General features: G+C 32.9%; 5 protein-coding genes across 7 annotated transcripts in view; 2 read left to right on the top strand and 3 right to left on the bottom strand.

Annotated features, from left to right (window-relative positions):
• LOC119830484 (cell division cycle 7-related protein kinase-like) overlaps window positions 1–585 on the bottom strand; it is a 6,227-nt gene extending 5,642 nt beyond the window's left edge. The window contains exons 1-2 of the mRNA XM_038353528.1: window positions 312–585; window positions 10–235 (exon numbers count right to left, since the gene is read on the bottom strand). Of these exons, the coding sequence (XP_038209456.1) occupies window positions 10–235; window positions 312–453 (368 nt within the window). The 5' untranslated portion in view covers window positions 454–585. The remainder of the gene's footprint in view (window positions 1–9; window positions 236–311) is intronic.
• A 572-nt stretch (window positions 586–1,157) lies between these two features.
• On the top strand, window positions 1,158–2,465 carry LOC119830093 (CDGSH iron-sulfur domain-containing protein 3, mitochondrial). 2 transcript variants are annotated; one of them, XM_038352948.1, is made up of 4 exons: window positions 1,158–1,314; window positions 1,395–1,485; window positions 1,935–2,161; window positions 2,237–2,465. In XM_038352948.1, exons 2-4 carry the CDS (start codon window positions 1,435–1,437, stop codon window positions 2,367–2,369), a joined length of 411 nt encoding a protein of 136 aa, XP_038208876.1. In that variant the 5' UTR covers window positions 1,158–1,314; window positions 1,395–1,434; the 3' UTR covers window positions 2,370–2,465. The 2 variants fall into 2 exon arrangements, with proteins under 2 accessions (XP_038208876.1, XP_038208877.1); XM_038352949.1 differs by having other exon boundaries at window positions 1,161–1,314; window positions 1,402–1,485.
• A 522-nt stretch (window positions 2,466–2,987) lies between these two features.
• Window positions 2,988–17,305, top strand: LOC119829904 (cytochrome b5-like). Its single transcript, XM_038352612.1, has 4 exons — window positions 2,988–3,250; window positions 8,330–8,418; window positions 9,346–9,456; window positions 14,631–17,305. The coding sequence occupies exons 1-4, from the start codon at window positions 3,131–3,133 to the stop codon at window positions 14,704–14,706; spliced, it is 396 nt and encodes a 131-aa protein (XP_038208540.1). The 5' UTR covers window positions 2,988–3,130; the 3' UTR covers window positions 14,707–17,305.
• Window positions 17,306–17,404: 99 nt separating this feature from the next.
• Window positions 17,405–19,363, bottom strand: LOC119830081 (apoptosis regulatory protein Siva-like). 2 transcript variants are annotated; one of them, XM_038352936.1, is made up of 4 exons: window positions 19,040–19,363; window positions 18,767–18,885; window positions 17,886–18,031; window positions 17,405–17,708 (listed from the first exon to the last, which is right to left on the bottom strand). In XM_038352936.1, exons 1-4 carry the CDS (start codon window positions 19,146–19,148, stop codon window positions 17,669–17,671), a joined length of 414 nt encoding a protein of 137 aa, XP_038208864.1. In that variant the 5' UTR covers window positions 19,149–19,363; the 3' UTR covers window positions 17,405–17,668. The 2 variants fall into 2 exon arrangements, with proteins under 2 accessions (XP_038208864.1, XP_038208863.1); XM_038352935.1 differs by having other exon boundaries at window positions 17,406–17,708; window positions 18,767–18,912; window positions 19,040–19,362.
• Window positions 19,364–21,303: 1,940 nt separating this feature from the next.
• The window catches only part of LOC119830482 (histone-lysine N-methyltransferase, H3 lysine-79 specific-like), a 13,910-nt gene continuing 13,726 nt past the window's right edge, over window positions 21,304–21,487 (bottom strand). The window contains exon 15 of the mRNA XM_038353527.1: window positions 21,304–21,336. Coding sequence (XP_038209455.1) covers window positions 21,304–21,336 — 33 coding nt within the window. The remainder of the gene's footprint in view (window positions 21,337–21,487) is intronic.

Raw genomic sequence — 21,487 nt, 5'->3', positions numbered from 1 at the left:
GTTAATTACCCCATATCCTGCAGGCACCTCAATTCATGCTCTATTCTGGCGGGATGAGCAGTGGGTACAAGATGTTTGATGGCAAACCAGCGCTTTTGTGCATCGGGCAGGTCCGAGTGCTGACGCAGGGAACCTAGATACACAGAGCTAAATGTGCCCTCTCCTATCTTTCGATGTACTTGAAAAATCTTGTCTAATTTAGGAAGCTTGTGCACGAGCTCCGTTATTTGTTCCTCTGAAATAAAATTACGAAAATGTAATTAAACTGAGGAATTTACACATTCCAAAAATCATTATTAGCCTATACCCACTTTCCGGATCATCTTTGCTACACAATGCATCTTCTCTGTTCTTTTTGTCTTCTTCGTTGATCCCATTTCGTTTTAATTGTTGTTTTTGAACTTCTTTTTGAAGTTTTAGTATTTTAGCCTCAATACCTCTTATTCTAGACATAACGTTTGTATAAAGAATCAAATTTTCATAATCCTAGTATTCAACGAAAAAAGTAAACAAGGAAAATTAAAAAGAAAAAGGAAGAAAAGAAATTAACCTAATTCATAGCAACATTTAAAATACAAGAAATGAAAGTAAAAACAAAATATTTGACACTAAAAGAATGACACTTGACATTCCGTAAATGACAGTTGACTGTATACTATAGATTCCTATATCGTAGACAGAGAACCTAATCTGTCTATGACCTATGTCTATGGACTGTACCCATACAACTTAAGTACATCAATAGGAAGCAGAAATTCTATCAATCGTGTCGTGTCCTCGTGTATCAATCATAAGCAGAAAATCAAAAAATTGAATTAGAGAATGTGAAGGAGAATAATACTAAAACTTTCACTCTCCTAAATCGTAATGGATTCGTATTATACCTACGTATTTTCAGCTTTACTTAGACTTTATGAGTTATGACGTTATATAATGACGTCAATTTTTCAACTGTGAGAGCAGTGTCTGACTGGTATATGTAGTAGTAGTAGTATATGCACTTATTACTTATCTGTTAAACTGTGCAGTAATCGTAGCTTGGGATCGCTTTGTATATCGGTACACAATCAAAAAGAATGGTTTTTAAGCCATAAGCTACAGGTCATATTATAAACAATATAATCTGTGCTACATCTATATTCTATAGGCATTTTGACATAATGACATAATGTCAAAATTCGCCATAACATTGCGTTGTGGAAGCTGAAAATGCTGTTATCAGTTCATAACTGAAATTGATAAATAATCTTAGGGCTTAGTTTAACCATAATATATATAACATACATCTATCTAACCACATTTTCGACACCTTATGTAAGTTCAACTAATTAAGTGTATTTTTTAAATCTTTTTGCGATATTATACGGGAAGATACCCTTAATAAAACTTCACAGATTTCAGGTGCTCATAAAAAGTTCCATAAATATTTACAAAATGTTTTGTAGAACAATTGCAAAAAGAATAACTGGCCAAGGAATTAGAACGGTTAGTTATCTTTATCTTATAATCATTTTAAAAGCATAACCTAACCTTTAAATTTAGAAATTAAAGATCTTTCAAGGCAATTTATCCTACTAATATTATAAATGCGAATGTTTGTAAGGATGTGTGTGTGTTTGTTACTCTTTCTCACAAAAACTACTGAACCGATTGCTATGAAATTTGGTACATAGACAGCTGGACAATTATATTAATAAACATGATGTTGCAAATACTTTACAGCTTTGCACTTTGTCTATTAATCATTTAAAAGCCTTTACTTTCAAAATTTTTAATAAGCATAAAATCAAACATAAGAAAATACTAATTTTCAATTGATTCTTTCCATGAATATTTAATTGTTAATTCAATGCCACAATAATTAGATAATGTCTGTTTAAAATTAAATATTGTGTTTAAAGTACATATCAGTGTCAAAATAAATTATTTTTTAGGCAAATTATGTAACCAAACCACCTAAACCAGAAATACCAACAAATCCATTAAGTACCATTTATTCAGCTACTCATCAAAAAACAAATGGTATTGTCTATGATAGAAAGCCCTTTAAGATAGCATTAGAAGCTGGTAAAACTTATAGCTGGTGTTTGTGCGGCAGATCTAAATCCCAACCATTTTGTGATGGAACACACAGGAATATCTACCTTAAAGTTGCAGAAAAGTAAGTTTAAATATATATATATTTTTTTATTAATTGTGTCACTTTTACATTGAAATAATTTAACAATTGTTCCAGGCCCATTAGATTTTCAGTAACAGAATCAAAAGAATATTGGCTGTGCAACTGTAAACAGACTAAAAATAGGCCATTTTGTGATGGTACACATAAACAGAAGGAAATCCAAGAAGCAACCACTGTCAGAGTATAAAATGTATGCTTTGTACAGATTATTTAGTGTTTAACATTATTTAGTATCTAGGTTACTAACAAATTAGGCGAAAATAAAAATATACTTTAAAAAATAGTTGTTTTTGTATGTTTATTCCATCAACTAAACTTTATTCTATCTAAGATTATGTTTTAAGGACAATAAAGTTTTGTTATCAGTAATAAATATTCTCTTATCTTAAGCTGTAGTTTAAGATGTTTATGCACAGGTGGTAAAATTTGTAGGTAAATAACAAAAAATATATCCCTATATATTTATGTAAAATGAACAGTATTTATCCTTAGTTCTATTTGATTTATTTTCCTGAGAAAAAAATATTCATTATGCTGATTTCAAAATATTTAAACAGCGCTTGAAGATTTTTTATAAGGGGCCACGGGAGCTTTTTGGAATTCGTCCACGACCCTGTAATTGAAGACTACTACTGATACTTAATTCTTTTTCGAATTATTGTTCTTCAAAGTTAAACTTGTTACAAATCAATTTACATTTTACCACAGCACGCGCTTGTCATAGATTTGTCATTTGACAGTTTACATTATCTTTCACAATTTGTGTTGTCTTGTTGTCAAGTGTCAACTGACAAGCTGTCTGCTGTCAGTACTAATTTCTCCCGTGAATCGACGTCGGGTTGTGGCTCGTGAAATTGAGATTATTATTAATCATCACTCTTTAGTGAGAACTAGTCCTAGTGGTAACGTGTAATAACTTCATATCCACTTAAATACCTACATTTAAAAATGGAAGAACAAAATGTTAAATTATTTACCCGCGAAGAGCTGCAGTGTCGGAACTCTCGCGAAGATTGCATACTTGTAATCCACAATGGTGTTTACGACGTCACTAAGTTTTTAGAAGAGGTATGTACTAATAATTTTCATATAATTGAAATAGGTAAATATTGGGGTCAAGTTAACCTTACGTTGAATTAGGTTATATGGTACCGCATTTTTGAAGAACAAAAAACTTTCAAATTTGTAATAAGTATATTTCATACACTCTTCTACAATTAATGTCATATTTCGTATCAAATTAATTAATTTCAAAGTTGAAAGTTTGAACCAACTGTGGAAAAAATTACTTTTGTTCTGTGGCTTAGTCCCCGGGTGAAGCCGCGAAACATAGCTTGTAACATAATATATTTAATATTTTCAATGAAATAAATGCATAATCAAATGTTAGACTTTGAACATTGCTGATACATAAAATTCCGGATTTTATTATTTTAAATATGTTACTAAGATTATAATAATTAATTATTTATTAAAGTACACAAAGTTTAATAAATAATTTATTAAAGTACACATAGTTATAGTAACTCCTTGTTATGCTTATTATTTTTTAAAGGTGCAAAGGTCATTGGGCATATTTCACTTGGGTCATGAAAAGCTGCATACAGAAAACAAATGTCTTAATATTACATACCCTTTGACTGATAGAATGAACTTTAACCTTCATAGTGCAAGCTCCACAATACACCCACACATTAATAATAATGAGGGCCATTGCTAATGAAGCTGTAATCGAGATTACCCAAAAGAATTAAAAATTCCACCCATCCTGCTAAAAGCAGTCCTATTAAACAAAAATCTATGATCACACACATTAGAAAACTGTTTCATTTGCTATGATGTCTTATAATTGATAATTCATGTGTGGAGAAAAAATTTCATCCAATTAATTTATATGGAAACTTAACACAGGCTGTCTCGTTCCAAACTCAACACTCTTATTTTTTTAACTCGTGAATAAACATAAAAATTTGTAGGTAATTATTTAAAACTAATGGTTCCATTACATATGATTAGATTAATTAGTTTGAACTTTAATGAGATCAGTATTCTCATAAGTATTTATTGTAATTGTAAATAATGCCTAACAAAAGTTTTTTTGTCATAAATCCATTGCTTTAACAAATGTAAATTTAACAAGAAAACATTTGGTAAATCAAAAAGTTTATATATCTGGATTTATATTAGGATAAATATATAAGAAGGTTTGGTACCAAACAAGGCCTTCAAATAAATCAGTTTTCGTTTTAATAAATTGTTATACTACAAGCAGCAGTCCTTTCTTGCCCTAAATTCTACAATTAAGGATCTAATTCATGAGCACATATATGTTGAACAAACAGAACATACATGTTGTATGTTCTGTTTGTTTATTTTCCTCTGCTTAAGTAATATTAAGGATGAGAATTGAAAGTAAAGAGGTATTACACTTAATATAAGCACTTTGTAAAATTGTGAGTTATCAATTTGATTATCTAACACCTTACAAATTACCTCATGCATCCAATCCAATACCACAGAAGTTTTAGTTCAATTGTGTGAATTGAAAGGAAACAAAATGTGTGTTTGTTACTCTTTCATGCAAACAGTTTTTGCATAGAAGAATAACAAACACACACATCCTTACAAACTTTCGCATTTATAATAATAGAAAGAAGCAGGATTTGTAAAGAAAACATAAAAATAGTATTAAAAATACATAAAATAAATGTTCAAATGAAATAAAAATATTTCAATCTCACCAGCAACCATATCAATAATTATGAATAATAAATGGGAATATATATCCACACTTATACTATTTCTTTATTTATTGGGATACCAACAGTATATATACAGAACATTAATACATAAACATTACAAAAACAGCTGGTCTGGCACATGTACTAATTATAGGCGTCCACAACATTCTTTATATACTAAACATACTGTTAGCATTACAAAAAAAAAGAATTTAAAATCTTTTTATAAAGAGGAAAGATTTGATTAATTGTTTATTGAATCGGCTCTGAAACTACTTAATTAATATTAATAATTTTCTTGTCAGATAGCTTTAGAATTCCTATGTGAAATAGGCAGTATTATGTTTTGTTTCAACCCCGGGTCAACTTAGAGTAGAGCAGCTGGATAAGCAGCTAGTAACTTATTGTTTTCAAGTAAATCCATTGCAAATTTCGCAAGATATTAGTTTATTTTATAAAACTGACAGACAACCAAGATAATTTAAGAATGAGTAATAAACACTCATTAATAAAAATATGATCTGTATGTTATAAGGAATCAATTACCAAAGCTGTAACAACTTATAGCTGTAATAACTTATATACATTAAACTTTACCAATTAACATATTCCGTTATAATACAATTTGATGTGGAAATTAGGAAAAAAAGCGTCTTTAATCCGCATTAATAATTCATAGCACGCACAGCCGTCTATTATATTCCGTATACAATAACTCGGTATGCGGCAATAATGGTATCTTCAGAATGCTCGCTGAGAATTTCATTAGAGCGCGTCTGACGGAATCTACTTGCCCTATATTGACTCTCTCTAACGCGTCGCAACTCATACCAGTAAGTCCTCGTGTTTTGCGTGGTTGTTTATATTTAGAAGTTAAAACACGATATAAGTATCACATTTACTCATTCAGGTATCATCATGATCAACCCATTCATGCTCCCACTCCTGGGGAACAGGCCTCCTATGAATGTTCAAGCCATAATCCACTACACTGGCCTAGTACGCTTTCGTTGATGTTACATGTCGTCCTTGGACATGCCGGTTTCCTCATAGTGTTATCCTTCACCGTTTCGAGCAGTGGCCATGTTATCCACATACATTTTCAGGACGATGGGTTGGTCTCGAACACCCTACATATCGATATTGTGTCCGCGGTCCTCCTCACTGAGCCACTACTGCTTTATCGGTATAAAAACATCGATTTATTAGTAAAAAACCTTGTAAGTAAGAATAGATGCGGATGCGCACATTGCATACGGTTCCTAACTGAAACCGATATTTCACAAAATATATGGTCTTGGTCACGCCTTGATCGAGTCTTCGATTCGGATTAAGTAACAATGCTTGCAATAACTGAGCCGTGATGTTACCAAGGTCTACACTCAGACACACTTGATTGACCGTTTGCGACTGGAACCCTCGTCATCAAATTGAGATGATTTATATCACCGTTCAAAGATAATGCTTCCTTTTAAACCGACGTTCCTAAAAGTGGAGTAGCTTCTCAATTCGACTGATTTGTTCAGTTCAATAGAACTAAGGATAACAATTCTATCGAATTAAATCGATTCATTTCAATAGAATAACTAATTTCTTCGTGGGTTTTAAATCGATTGCATGATACTTTTTGTGTTTGATAGGCAATGGTTGCCATTCCCATTTATTTTACAATTTAGCGTTACCTCCTCGCTAGAGACGTCGGTGCCCTTTTTGTTCTAGAAAATAATCTTAGGAACCTAAAGTTGTGATGACCAGAATGTTAAAGTGAAAACCAATCAACGAGGTTGTTGTTATTTTACAAATGGAATATATATGCGTCTGAACGAATAGAAGTGTTCGAATAGTAATTAATTAAATTAATTTTCTGCGGATACCGAAACGTATTCAATATTGTTTCGGATATCACGAAAGCTTAATACATAACATTGATAAGAGCACTCGACGCTATTTCAAAAATATCAATTTCGACAGTCACGATGATAATAATGGAATAGCAAGGGGTTACATTACGTTGGACATAATAATATCATACGTCATTAAAAATCCCGTCCCTGGGCGGAGCGCCCGTGTTGCTGAATGCTAAATCTTAGTTTTTGTGGCGATTCTTCCAGTAGCTGAGCAGTTCACTCAAATGCCAGACAAGTGAATTCGATATTTTACGCTTCATCCTCATCTCAAAAAAATGTCACCGTATCAAATAAAGCGAAATGGTCTCATTCATTTCCGAACCGGTGATAAATGGTAAAATAGTTCTTTTAGATGAATATGTAATTTAATAATTCAATTCTATAGCTTGAGTTTATTTAACCAACCTATAAAGGGATCGTACTCGCAATCGAGAAAATATTCAAGTAATTTAAATACGGATAGCTCCTTATATCAAAATTGTGTAAAAAATAAAAATGCGCCTACTTAAGGTCGAGATCAAAGTTTGAACTCGACCTCCATTATGATTTATCCACCAAGGCCGGAGCGACGCAACAGATAACACTACTGTTGAATATGGTGCCGGTTATAGCATTGAGTATTGAGATGCGAGGTGCGGAATGCAAACATTTCATCTATACTAATGTTATGAAGCTGTAGAGTTTGTTTGTTTGTTTGAACACTCTCATCTCAGGAACTATTGGTCCGATTTGAAAAATTCTTTCAGTGTTAGATAGACCAATTACTAATGGTATGCATTAAAGAAAATAAGTCCTATCTAAGAGCTGCAATAAATCTGCAAACGCTGTGCAATAATTTAGGAATTTTTATAGTATAACGCGATATATGCAGTTACCGCCAACAAAGTATTTTGCTATACGTCAAAAAATAACCACGTAAATAAATTATGTATATATATATATATATATATATATATATATATATATATATATATATATATATATATATATATATATATATAATAAGAAAAGCAAATTCGCTTGCGCGTAACGATGTGGTCACGGGCGATACCTCCCCACTCGTAAAACTCGTTTCAGTGAAATATTGCTCTCGGATTTATAATAAAAAAAAAGTAAAAGTGTCCAATTTTATTTTATTTGTAAGACGAATAACTTAAAGTGAAAATAATTAATAACTATGAAAAAAGTAGTATTCGTGTAAACAGTACAATAGTGTTAACTAAACTCAATTATTTTATGACAAGTACCTGATATACCTAAATACCTCGCTCGTATCGTCATTAGATTTTTATACATATTTATGAAAAGCAAAAGAAAATCTTTAAACGAATGAACCTAGATTGTGGATATTTCGGTTCACCACTGCCTAAACATACTACGACCTAATGCCCTAATTAGCCCAGACGATATTCGGCTAATACGCTTGACTTTACCACTCCTACAAACACTCGTTTAGTTTTACTAGGATCAGCTCAAATAACCAACGCTTTCCTCTGCAGCACCCTGGTGGTTTGGAAGTCCTCATGGAGCTGGCCGGGCGGGACGCCACCGAGCCCTTCGAGGACGTCAGCCACAGTTCTGACGCAAGGTAGGAATAGAAACTAAAACTAAAAATAAACTATACTTAGATTAGTAATTAGTTAATAAGTTACATATGCCCTGATTCGCGATAGTTCCTAATAAGTAACGACGGCATTTGATTGTCCGAATTAGAAAATCATGATGATAATCGTAATGTTATTGATTGAACGATTATGTTAAAAATTATTGTACACAATGCCTTGACGCTACCAACTCACATTTTGACGATATCCGGGTATGAGGGTGAGCGTCAGACCTTAATACGACACGTTTTGGGTTCGATTCCCGTTCTGTATAATGTATGTGAAACATTGAGAACAAGGACTGGCACAGATAGATTATTTTATTACTGACATACTGCAAGGTACGTTGCCGTAATGCCTCCTATGAGAACCATTAGCGAAATTGAGTACCTGTTTTAGAATCAGATTCTTATGAAAATAACTTGAAATGTTTTTTTTATGGAATCAACAACAGCGTATAGATTTTAATAATTAATTTAATTCGATCATAACACAAGTATGGCACGGTTCACGATCGGCCGATAAGAATCAATCAACATGTGACGCTCGTATGTTACAGCAATTATACTTTGTTACATAACAACGTTATGATAGATGAATTGCATAAAATGTCACACAGCTTGAGCGGTTATATCTAAGAAGGTTTGTGTGTTTGGATGTATTGATAATCTCTGGAGCTGTTGGGCCGATTTTAAAGTGTTCCTTTTGGAAGAAAACCTTTCTTATCAGCACTAAATTGTAGAATTCGGACTAAAGTGTGTTGGCTGTACACTTTCACAAATCCGCGTGCGATAGCTTGTCTGTAATGAATATTAACTGACACGCGATATACATGTATCTCAGGGCGTAGTCTAGGATTTCATGTATATGATATGTGCATGCTTCAATTTGTATATTATTATTTACAACAGAGCGTTGATGAAGAAATACAAAATCGGCGAGCTGGTGGAGGCGGACCGCACTCAGAGCAAGGCGGCCTTCTCCCCGCAATGGAGCAACGACCAGCCGCAAGAGCAGGGCAAGTGCGTAATCGCCTAGACCTCTAAACTCACACATCCAGTCGTCATTGACATTCACACGTCATAATCGATGGCTTAGATTTAGTTCGTAGTTACCGAGTCTCACAGGGTTTCATTTCGTATCGTGTTTGTTTTATTGCAGTCGTGTAGCTTCATTCATTTAACAATAACAATACTAAATAAGTAGGTGCTTCCAAAACATTGTCACAAATAATATAGTAGTAGTTATAGTTACCATTTATATAAGTGTGATTATTTAGTGTAGTTTTGTCTCTCTCACTTGTTACTCTCAATTTTAGTCGCTATGTGCACATTTCACGAGATCTTTTCCATTTTTAAAGTGCAGTTAACACGTCATTTCTAGCGGAATGTAGACTGACGAATGAAGGTTAAGTTCTGTTTTTATTCAGAATCAGAATACCTCCACTCATCTAAAATGTTAGTACTAGTTATTGCATCTGGTGATCTCTGTGATCATTCCACATCGATAGCGCCAGCTAGCTCACACTAGCACGTGGTTCTGTGTATAATTATTTGCTCATTAAGTACTTAAACGAGACCAAAAAGTGACAACACAAACTTGTGATTTTGAAGATCTTGTTACTTGGCGTTTTTTTATGTGTATATTTTGTAATCTTATTGGAGTGAATTTATTTTTATATTACCTATATTATATATTATTTACGTAAGACATATATGGAAAATAGCTTTCTTATTATTGTGTCCTGTGATAGTATTGCTAATCTCATCGAGTGAAGGCCGGAAAAGTTAGACCGTCTGCAAGGCAGCCTGTGCTCTTTGTCGTGGGTGTTTTTTCGCAAATTTGTTATCATTATTGGTTGAGGTAAAGGGGGATACACAGTCAATGTTACCTTGTCAACAACAGCTGAAACAATTTTCCTCAGTCCCTTTTCTAATCTGCCACACAACACTACAGCACTGCGAACATTACATTATATATTCGTATGTCTTAGGTTAGTCGAATGACCAAACTGATCCCAATTCACTATTTATTAAATAAAGATTTATTATATGGTAGGGTGTAAGCCCAGCACTAACTTTACGGTCTTCGCCACACCGACAATTTATTTATATTTTATATAGTTTAGTAGAATATAATAATATAATTGTGGTTATAGGTTTTATTTATGTTATCCACGGTGCTTCCTATGTGTACCTAATGTATGGTTAAGAAAATAACATGTTTGTAATTGTACTCGAATAAAGCGTATATTTGAATATGCGGTTTGTTATTTCTACGCTGTCTCCTCAGTTAACACAGATCCATGTGCTTGTGTGTGTAACATCATTTATGTGTGTGATACTGTATTAGTCATCGATCGCCGACGTGTATACACTTTGGGCAAGTTGCAAGTTGCAGAGGCGATGCTAATGCATGATGCTTTTATGATAAAACAATACGAGAATAAATGTTTACGTAAGCACAGCTCCGCACACACATCCCTACGATACTCTTTGTCAAGGTCGCCGTGTAAGTAATCGTGTAATGGCAGTGAAACTACGAGTATATTTGTTATATAATTTAATCAACAGCTTACGACGATGTGCTTAATGAAATGTCATTAAGAAAATCACTTGTTTTTTATGTCTCGTTAAACTGGGTAATTCAATTATTGATATCTTACGATTTCATTAAATTCCAACTACATTTGAATATTTCTACAATGCTAAAAACTACAAGTATTACTCATTGCATAATTTTACACAATATTTTAGTTTTAACAGAAGTTCTGTTTTAAACACAAGATAAATACTAGGTTCAGCTATTCTATTTATTTACATATGTTTTCAAAACTTAAATAATACAGAATATGAAGTGTTTGTATTTATTTTATGTGTAACTAGCGGTGCGCCCCCTCTTCTGTCGTGGTACGCTCTTTCTCTCCATACGAACGTTCCATGAGCCTTAACAAAAAAGTAAAAAATATATCTGTTTTAGCTATATGTACTTGCTTTTTCTTTAATTATCTAGATACCTTAAAATCGTCTTATCGTGCCTCTGCTATAGTTTCGAATACTCGTCTTTGAATGAGAATTATTTATTTTATAATTCATATGACAGCTGAACTGATTTGAATTTTTTATGATGTAGGTACCGAGGACTCAATCACTGCAACGGACTTATATGGATATTGAACTGACAGAAAACAAACAGGCTGGTCAAACTAGACATAAAATTTGTAGTGAAAAGACAATAATAGTGTGTAGCTAAAAAAATACTAATAAACACGCTAAAATTATAGAATCAATCAACTTATCTCACTTGTTGTACACATCTAATCTTTTAAATTAAATTTGCGGCTCTAATCAGGAAAATAAGATAAAATCATAAAATTATTCTATTGTCATCGCTTCTTGATACGTGGCATCATCGTCATCATCATCATCTGCCCATACATGTTCGCATTGTTGGGACACACGTCTTCTATGAGGGTTGCATACATTATCCACCACGCTGGCGAAGTGCGGGTGTGCACATGATATATGTCGGGGGTTTTTTTTGTTCATCTCGATTCCTTCATCCTTTTGAGCAGTGGTGAGTTATCCATATGCGCAGATGGATTGAAAATCAATTTGTTTCGAACCTCAGTCTTCAGACAGACAATTCCGAGGTTCTCACCACTGAGCTACCACTGCTTTTTATATGATACGTGTACAAAGTTTGAATTAAATCTTTCCGTTTAAAGTGGGTCAAAATCTCGTCTAAAGTTTATGTAGAAGCATACAGGTGAAGCTAATAAAAGCATGATAAAAAAGGTCAAAGAGCTAAGTTTTGATGGAGACTAAGAGAGTTTAATAATTACTAGAGAAGACGCACCGGATATTGGAAATTTTAAAATAACGACTCGTTCTATATCTATAAAGAGATATGAAGTGCATAAACGTCATTAATTATACCCTTTGCTCCGTAAATTAACAGAAGTCAATGAAATCCTCCCGGTCTTGCTATAATCTTGGACGACTCAAATCATACTTCGGGGACAGCGGGAACAATGTTTCGAGCTTTTAGTAAAGAAATAAAAAAAATAAAAAGGACCTTCATATGAATTGTAAATTTATTTCCACATTTAAAATGATTGTATTCCTGCTTTTTATAGAGAATTAAATAAAATGGACAATAGTGAAACCATAAACCTTCCTGGTGTTGTAATTTCTCTGTACTGTACTGTACCCTGACACTCACGCGTTTCTTGTAAAAATATAAAGAACAAATAAATAAAAATACTTCCTTATATGTTTTAAGCCTCCTGTCTGGTATTTCAAACTGTTATGGTCCTACATTTTCAGAAGAAAAAGTAAAATAAAAAACGCATATTACAAATCTTTATATTCGTATTTCAATTGAATTAGATTATCGATTCGATAATAACAATAAGGTCTAGAGATGGGATCTACAAATTGGATGTATAGGTATCTAGGTTATTACACAAAATATCTTCCAGTTATTCGAAATATGGCAGTTAATTAATTCAATATATTCTACATTTAAAACATGTACGTTTAGATTATTCTAGCCGGTTTATGGCCATAAACTACAAGATCGTTGAAATCCCTAATTTCATTGCATAACATTTGATAATATTTAATGTGTAAACCATTTACTACATTATTCGATCTTGAACACTTTGTTTCCATTATCTTATCGAAGTTATATAAACATAGATCAGTCGAAATATTGTATTTTGGCAATAGACAACTTTTTCAACCGACTTGAAAATAGGAGGTTATTATTTCGGCAATATCTTCAAAACTTTCCTTTGGATTTTTTATGATTTTTGTTTGTTTGAAAACTGTTGCCTCCCGTGTAGTCCCACATAAACATGGTCTAGTTCAGTTAATTTGAAGGCTGTTTAATTATTTCTATTCCAACAATGACTAAATAACTGACAAATAACAAATGCATTGAACGAAAAGTTTTTAGATCTATACGTAATATAGATATGGATTGTACGTATTTAATTTTATACAGTAATACATTTTCATAGGTAATCAAAATACATTTACTATAATGGCCTTCTCATATGAGCCTGGTGTGACAGTCAAGTGTGATTCGTTGAAGGTCGCTGGAGGTAACAAGATTTCAGATTATGCACATAACTCTTTTCATGATATAAACTAAACTGGACTATAAAATATTGCGAAGTCAGTTTTTTAGCTGTTATTTAAACATTTGTAAAGGTAATTCAGTTGAACAAAATGATTGGTCCCCCTTATACCTTAAATATTTTTCTTGCCATATTTGGAAAGCGTATTCAACTTCCGGCTCTCGAATAATTAAAAATATTACCCACGCATCACTTATTTTCTTATCGCCCTTGTACTTGAACTCAGTTGAAAGAAACGTTTTCAGTGCGTCGAATGAGTATTTATAATGTGGTTTTTCGTTTTTTACCAGCAGTTTATACGCCCAAATGTAGATGTTAAATTTACTAATAAATCATTAATTCGTACAAGACCATATGCAGCTTTCACCAAGGTCATTTTGTTTATTTGTGACCAAAATAGATCGGCCCGTCCAAGTAAACATGTCATGTCCAATTTAACATGCCATCGAGCGGTTCAAGGGAGCGCATTCCACTGCGGAAGGCAACTCTAGGCGAACTTCCTGTCTATATACCTGTAAATTTTTTATAATTCCTTATTTAAAGTGAAAGTAGGAATTCGTTTAATAAATCGTTTCTGTACCTATTGTGTTATGACAATTCCAAAGTGCTTCATAAGGAATCTAATTGAATAAATAAATGTTTGGGTTTGATAACAACAGACATATTAGTTGTGCTAGTCAATTGTAACAGTAGGGTACACAACTACACTTGTACGACTTAAAAAATACCCCCGGCATACACTGTTGGCAGTGTGACCATTTCTTATTTTATAATAGTATAGAATACAATTAAACTAAAAAATATAACTTGAGATATTACCTATGTTTCTTTATACATGACAGAGCAACCACTTTTTGTTAAAGCTTCCGTCTCGTCTTTTTTATATACTAATCGATAATCTGCTATCTATATGTTCTCGAAAATTTTATAGAAATTTATTTCTCCAACTGCCAATTTTTTCCAATAAATATGGGTCAATTCTCGCGTATGAGACGCGTATTTGTGGGATTTTATCTAGCCGGATGCTAATCTACAACCCAAATGTTTCAGCTCGTGGAGTTCCTGGGCAATCCCCCTGCTGCTGGGCGTGGCCGCCACCGTGCTGTACCGGTACCTCTTCTTGTAGTGACCGCCGCCCCGGCCCGCCCCGCGCGGCCCCTCTGCTCCACACAGCATGTGGGGGTTAGCGGCACGTTAGCGGTTCATTATGTAAGGAGGGACTCGATCCTCTGTGAGGGTCAACTAAGTTATACATGCATTTAGTTATACTAAATAAAGTTCATAGTGACATGGTAATAAGGATTTGTAAACATAATTTACCACGTTGCTATGGTTACGCGCAAACACCTAAAAGCAACGCTAACTCTCGTAGTTCGTACGTTTGCAACAAATGCCACTTTATATTTTTTTACATTTCCTATTGTGCTGCTTGTGCTCTTTTACACGCACGACATGTGCAAATTGTCATTTGTAAAAAATAAATTTCAGTTTTATTTCATTGTGCTAAGGTCTGTTATCTATTAGGACGACTAACAAATATGTAGGTGCTTGAATGTTAAAGGAAATAGTGTTACTTGTACGATCGGCCTTACACAATAAGATTTATTACATTCTGCGATGATCCATCGTGAGTGACTTATGCAATAATGTTTTAGTGTGCAAAATAGCACAGCAAATTAATAGAATATCGATGCATATTGTATATCGTAGAAAGCTGCGATATTTTTAGCACATTCATTCTTTGTGTGTGAAATATGAATGTTATCTATTCACGATTATAACGCTTTGTAGTCGTAACGTGAATGGGATGTCAAAAAGGCTAAAGGAAGTGAAGTTGTTGATCAAATTGGTGGTGATAACTCGGATCCAATCTTTGCATAGTATGTGACTGCAATAATTCCATAATATCGTAACTGGTATCATTTGAAAAATATTCCCAACAATTTCTTATGTTCACATGTGAAACTATTTTAATGGTTATAGTTCTCTTAGCAAACGTAATGAATAATTCGGAAGCTTGCTATTATATAATTGTTACTGTGGGTTGTTTGAAGCTATGCACATGGAAATTGACAACATTTCAAAATTTTAAGCTACTTGTATTTTTTTCTTTTAATTCAAAACTGGATTAAAAATAACATTAAGTACCAATATATTTTACTTTTTCAAGCAAAATATGCTATATATTATATTAAAATAAAATATTTTCCGTGGTCACAATAAGAAAATAAAGAAATTATTTAATTCTTGTGCGTTCTTATGAAACATGAAATGTTGTCGATTTCTATCTCTATTTATATTGTTTACGTCCGTAATATTATACATTTACGGTTTTTAAGTTACAATAATAATACAAGTTTTTAAGTGACAAATTCGTTCATAGAAAGTTATGTGTTTCCAGCATATAACTTCACTCTATGGTTACGTGGCTATGATATGTCGTTTACTGAATCTGCAATTGTTTTATAATAAAAACTATTTATTTAAAAAGAAACTGTCGTTTAATAAAATAGGCATTGGTAGAAATAATATGGTGTCTATTGTGAATTAACAATAATTAATTTCTGGAGTCAAGTTTAACTGTATATTTGTTTTCTGGTTCATCTATGTAGGCTTGGAAGAAAGACAAAGTATAACAATTAATTTGTCTCCGCTTGTACCATAACATAAAACCAAACAATGACTGATATTATGTTTTAAATAAGTAGATTACTTTTAAAAACATATACTTGTGCTTTTTAACTTTGTGAATACAATTTTGGGGTTTAATTTTTCTTATTTTTTGTTATAAATTACCAACTGAATTTTATTTAAAAGTAATAATAAGTTTTTTTTATTAATATGTTCCACAATGGTTAATGATACGCAGACTGTGCAGACGCAGAATATGGCGTCAAGCATGCCTTTTCACTTGCTCTTTGGCACGTGACCTGATGCTATCTCGCTCGTTCGTATGGGCGTGAGCGTTAACTATACATAATAATTTTTATTTTATTGGCAAGAGTTGTTATTTGGGAAAGAGAGCTTGAAAATATGGTGAGCGTAAGTGATTTAGGGTAGTTGGGTGCTACAATGTTTCTGCTGAAGTGCATTTATTCTAAGTGTAAGTGCGTAAAGATAAATAGGTTCAAAGTGAATGAGCACTTATGGTGGTATGCCAAGACATACTGGTAAGACGATTTTAAAAATTGACTTTCATATAAGAACGACTGACAAAATCAGAGTGATCACTTCAATGTTTTGATCATATTATGATTATGTTAATTGAAATATTATAATTGGGCGAGATACCGTATTATTGTATTCGAAATTAGTATAACTACTTTAAATACTGCATAAAAGATCTTTTTTTTTCTGGTAAACAGAATTCAACTTTATCTCTCACTTTTGTACCCTTTCTATATGGTAATTAGATTTTTTTATATATTACTTCTGAACTAAATTTCAGAATTATGTATACACATCTGGAATTTTTAATATTATAAATAACCCTCATATTTGATGCTGTATTTCTATTTGATATATAATAATGGCAGGTTTTTGCTATAATCAGCAAATCAGAAATCACCATAAAGGTATATAATCCATTTTCTATACCATAGATTAATATTAAATTAGTGTAGTAAAAATGCCTTTTAATGTTTCTAAGGTAAAGGATATGCTATCTATTGAATTTGGGTTTGTTTGAATAATTTTTAATAATAAAATAAAAATATATTAGTAAATTTAACTTGTTTTATTTCATTTATACTATATTCCTAATGTTTTATAGTGTTTTATTTAATATTTAATACATACATACACTAGTCAAAGTTTTGATAAACAAATAAGAAAAGTAATTAGTGCCCGTCTCAAATACAAACGCAATTTATTATATGCAACAAGGATATAACACATTTTAAACTTCACTTCACTATAATTCGTCCAGTTTCGGACATTTAGTCTATTTATAAACCATCATAATACAAAAACCTGCAACAATATTCACATAATCTTAATCCACTATATCACAATATCCCTACACTATATCCAAAAATCTTTCCATCACAAAATGTTCTTAGCATAAACACAACATTTACATCTATAGTTCAGCCGTAACAAGACACACACACTTCTGTTCCTTCAGCCCTGCAAGGAAACAATGAATGATTATTAGAAAAGGTTCAAAATGAGAAATTTTGAAAGGTTCAAAATGGATGTTAATATCATTACAGAAATAATTTTGGTTTGGTTTTTGATTAGATTTTGGATTATAATATAACAAATAGTTACATAAAGTTCACTAACTTGGATGTGAATACATACTCAAATATGCAACATCGTGTGCAGTAGACACGGGCGCAGCGCGCGCACGGCCGCTCGCAGCGCGCACACAGCGCCGCCTCGCAATAGGCGCATTCATCTTCCGTGGCCTCACCACACGCACACTCAACGGATGCGACAACCTTCACCTGAACATTGAAATAAATCACATTTTGATTTAGCTTTTATTTTTAGTTTACAGATTAACTCCACTTACTTTACTCAAAATATTACCAATGGAAAAGTTCAAGGAATATTAGTTTCAACTAGTCTTGTACGTGAGTGGGGCAAAGCAAAATGTGAATGAATCAGTCAAAGACAACTGCCACTATAAAATATCATATGAATCACTTTAAACACAACTCCTTCAATTTGGATATCAAATGAAAGGGCTGGTACTGGACTGGTTGTGTTAGAACTTCACCAATTGTCACCAGCTGCTCTACTGTATGTCATTCTAGAGCATGTTAGTAAAGTTCTAAATCATTTATGTATCAACAGTCTTGAACAATGGGTTAGTATATCTAAAGTCAGCAAACAAATGGGTGGCTTAATTATTTAAAGTTGAGTGTTTAGCTCAGACACCTCAAACCCTTCCCAGTGTTATATTGGTAGAATACTAAAACTTAAGACAATTTTATACATCTCCAGACGTAACACAGGGTGTTCAGATCTTTTATAAATTTAATTAACTGGTGTACAGTAAATTTAACAAAAAAAAAAGTGTGAATTTCAATACGACCAAAGTAAACATATGTAAGAAAAATAACATAAAAAAAACAAAAAATATTTATACACTCGAAAATAATATAATTTGTTATAAAGGTTTGTTAAATTTTAAACTTCAGTAAAATTACACTATTGTTAATAGATCTTTCACTTACCATTTCACCAGAATGCAAGAGTGACCCATCAGGAGCTATAAAGAGCTGTTTGAGACCATCTTTCTTGGTATTTATCTCTACTTCTATTTTATTGCTATCACGCTGTGTTTTCTTGGCACCTTTAAACAATATTTCCAGTGTTTTTTCTGTAGATAAGTAACCATTATATTAAAATATCTCAAAACTAATTATACGCAAGAGAAATATTACAATATAATGAGGGTAGTTAACATTTTAATCAAAATTTATAGAAACACATTTTAAAAGACTTACTATAAACTTTTTCAAGCCTTTCGTTGTTATTGTTAAATTGTTTAATTCCAACATGAATTTTTCTTTGCTGCACAAAGTCTTCACTGAAGGGATTCGCTCTTTTTGCCATTTCTCGAGGCAATATTCTTAAAAGATATTTAGAAACTTAGAAACTGCGACTTTTATCAAACCTTCTTATTTTAGCAGGCATTACAGTCGTGTAATTTCTCGAAATTTCGAGTTTCTTGTTAGAAACAATTATTTAATTATTATTCTAGGATCAAGCTCAATCACATTAAGAACTAGTTACTTGTTTTACAAAATCAGCATCGACAAAATGACATTTAAAAATATAATATAATAATTGACTTGACCAAAGAGTAGTATTATCAGTATAGTATATAGTGTATAATCTATGGAGTAGTATAATAATAATGGACTCGACACTTGACAGTGTCAGTAACAAGCACAGAGTAAACTATAAAAATATGTAAATAAAAACATAAGAGAAATAAATTCCAACGGAAAATGAAAACTTATTACCTATTTGGGAAAATATATATAGTATGTACGGAAACATATGCTTTAAGAATGAAGTTACGAAACTAATAAGGTGATGTGAAATGGGTTTACTCCTTAGATCTCAAAAAACAATAATTGCCATTTGTCATAAAATATTTATAAAAATTTTCTAACATCGTCTTGAAATCCTCAGCATTTTTAAAATGAATGAGTTGTTATCATCGATACAATTTTAATCATAAGCTATTTTCAAAAATTTATTTTACCATTTTGTGCACTAAATAAAATATGAAGGCATTGGAATTTATTTATAAAATAAACATGGCGACACTGCCAACAGGGCACCTTCGATCGATGGGTTGCTGTCAATGTAATATTTAGAAAAACATATTTATTAATTAAAATACAGGTATTTCCTTGTGTGAGATAAGGATTCATCGTTATTAATTGCGATATTTGTAATCTTGATTTCAGTTTGTTAATCCGTACCAAGTGTTTTTCAGTGAAAGTGAAATTTAAAATTAAATTCTATGATAGTGACGAAGCTGTTTGTTGGTGTTAACATATGTGAAGGGGCTCTGTTGCGAATGTTACGTAAGCGGCGTTAGGGCAAAATGTCGTGGATGAAGCGGCCGCAGCCCGGGGCGCCGCCGCCCGGCCCGGATCCTCAGGGCTATAATGCGAATCAGGTGAGCCAAATATTCGCAAAGGTTATGTCGACACGGACGTAAACAATGACGTGGACCAACTGCCTTTTATCATTTCTACTAAAGTTCATTATAAACAACTATATGCAAATACATATCCAGATTCCTAATAACAGTACAAACAATATTATGATATAAATTTTACAAGTTATTGGAAGTATAACATTCCGGATCTTTATTCATTATTTTTTATTTTGCAGCCATATGGCAGTCAACCAAACATGTACCCCAATTATCAGGGTGGTCCACCAGTGCAACAGCAACAAATGTGGCCACAGCAACAGCCACAGCCCCAATTTAATCAACAACAACAGTATGGTGCTGTTTACAATTCGCAACAAGGTTTTGGGAACAATTCAAATGACTTCTATCAGCAGCCTCCGCAATATAATCATAACTACCCAAATCAGAACTATGACAATATGCAACAAAGTTATCCACAAAACTACTACCAAAATGCGCCAGCTCAGCAACAAAATTATACACAGAATGCTCCAAATGCTGACTCTTGGGAAGATAATTGGGGGTGGGGGTGGGATGATGCATCCAAACAGGCTCAGAAACAAGTAAGTCAAATGCCTCCTACCCAACCTGCCAATCAGCAACCCTTTTATAGCAATCCAAGTGCTAATGTAAATACAAATGCAAACATAATTGAGGAGAGTTTTTCATCTAACGATAATTGGAATTGGTCAATGGAAGATAAGAAAGATCAGAAGTCTCAACATGCACAACAACAATCTGTGCAAAATAGTGGCGAGGCTGCCTTCTCAAGTAGCAATCAAATTAATGCTAATATAGTGCAAAAAGGAGGTCAAGACCATCCCGTCAGCAATCCAGCTCAATTGCCCACGGAAGATGTAAAAACCCTTAATGACAGAGAGGTAGTTAAAGAACATATACCAAATCTGGCATTGGGTAAACGCATTAATTTAGAAAATCTAACACCACAATGGTCAATTGAGTCACAAATGTCTCAGGATTCCAGTGATGGGCCTCTAACTCACTCGGAAGGTACGCACAGCACTCACAGAAGTGAAAACCAGTCTAGAAACTCTAATAAGAGTAGTCCAGGGATACCTGCAGAATCTACAGCATTTAACTATCCACAGAATGCTTTACATGATCTCACAAATCAGATTTGTGAATTTACCAAGGCCAGTGATGAGCAAATATCAGATATGAAAGCACCAAGTGACTCGGCTCAAGTTGCCCAACCGGAAGACTTAACTCAATCAAT

Source organism: Zerene cesonia, chromosome 11 (genome assembly GCF_012273895.1).
Source record: "Zerene cesonia ecotype Mississippi chromosome 11, Zerene_cesonia_1.1, whole genome shotgun sequence".
NCBI classification, from domain to species: domain Eukaryota; kingdom Metazoa; phylum Arthropoda; class Insecta; order Lepidoptera; family Pieridae; genus Zerene; species Zerene cesonia.
The sequence above is the reverse complement of the archived record's forward strand: the minus strand, read 5'-3'. Positions and strand labels throughout refer to the sequence as shown.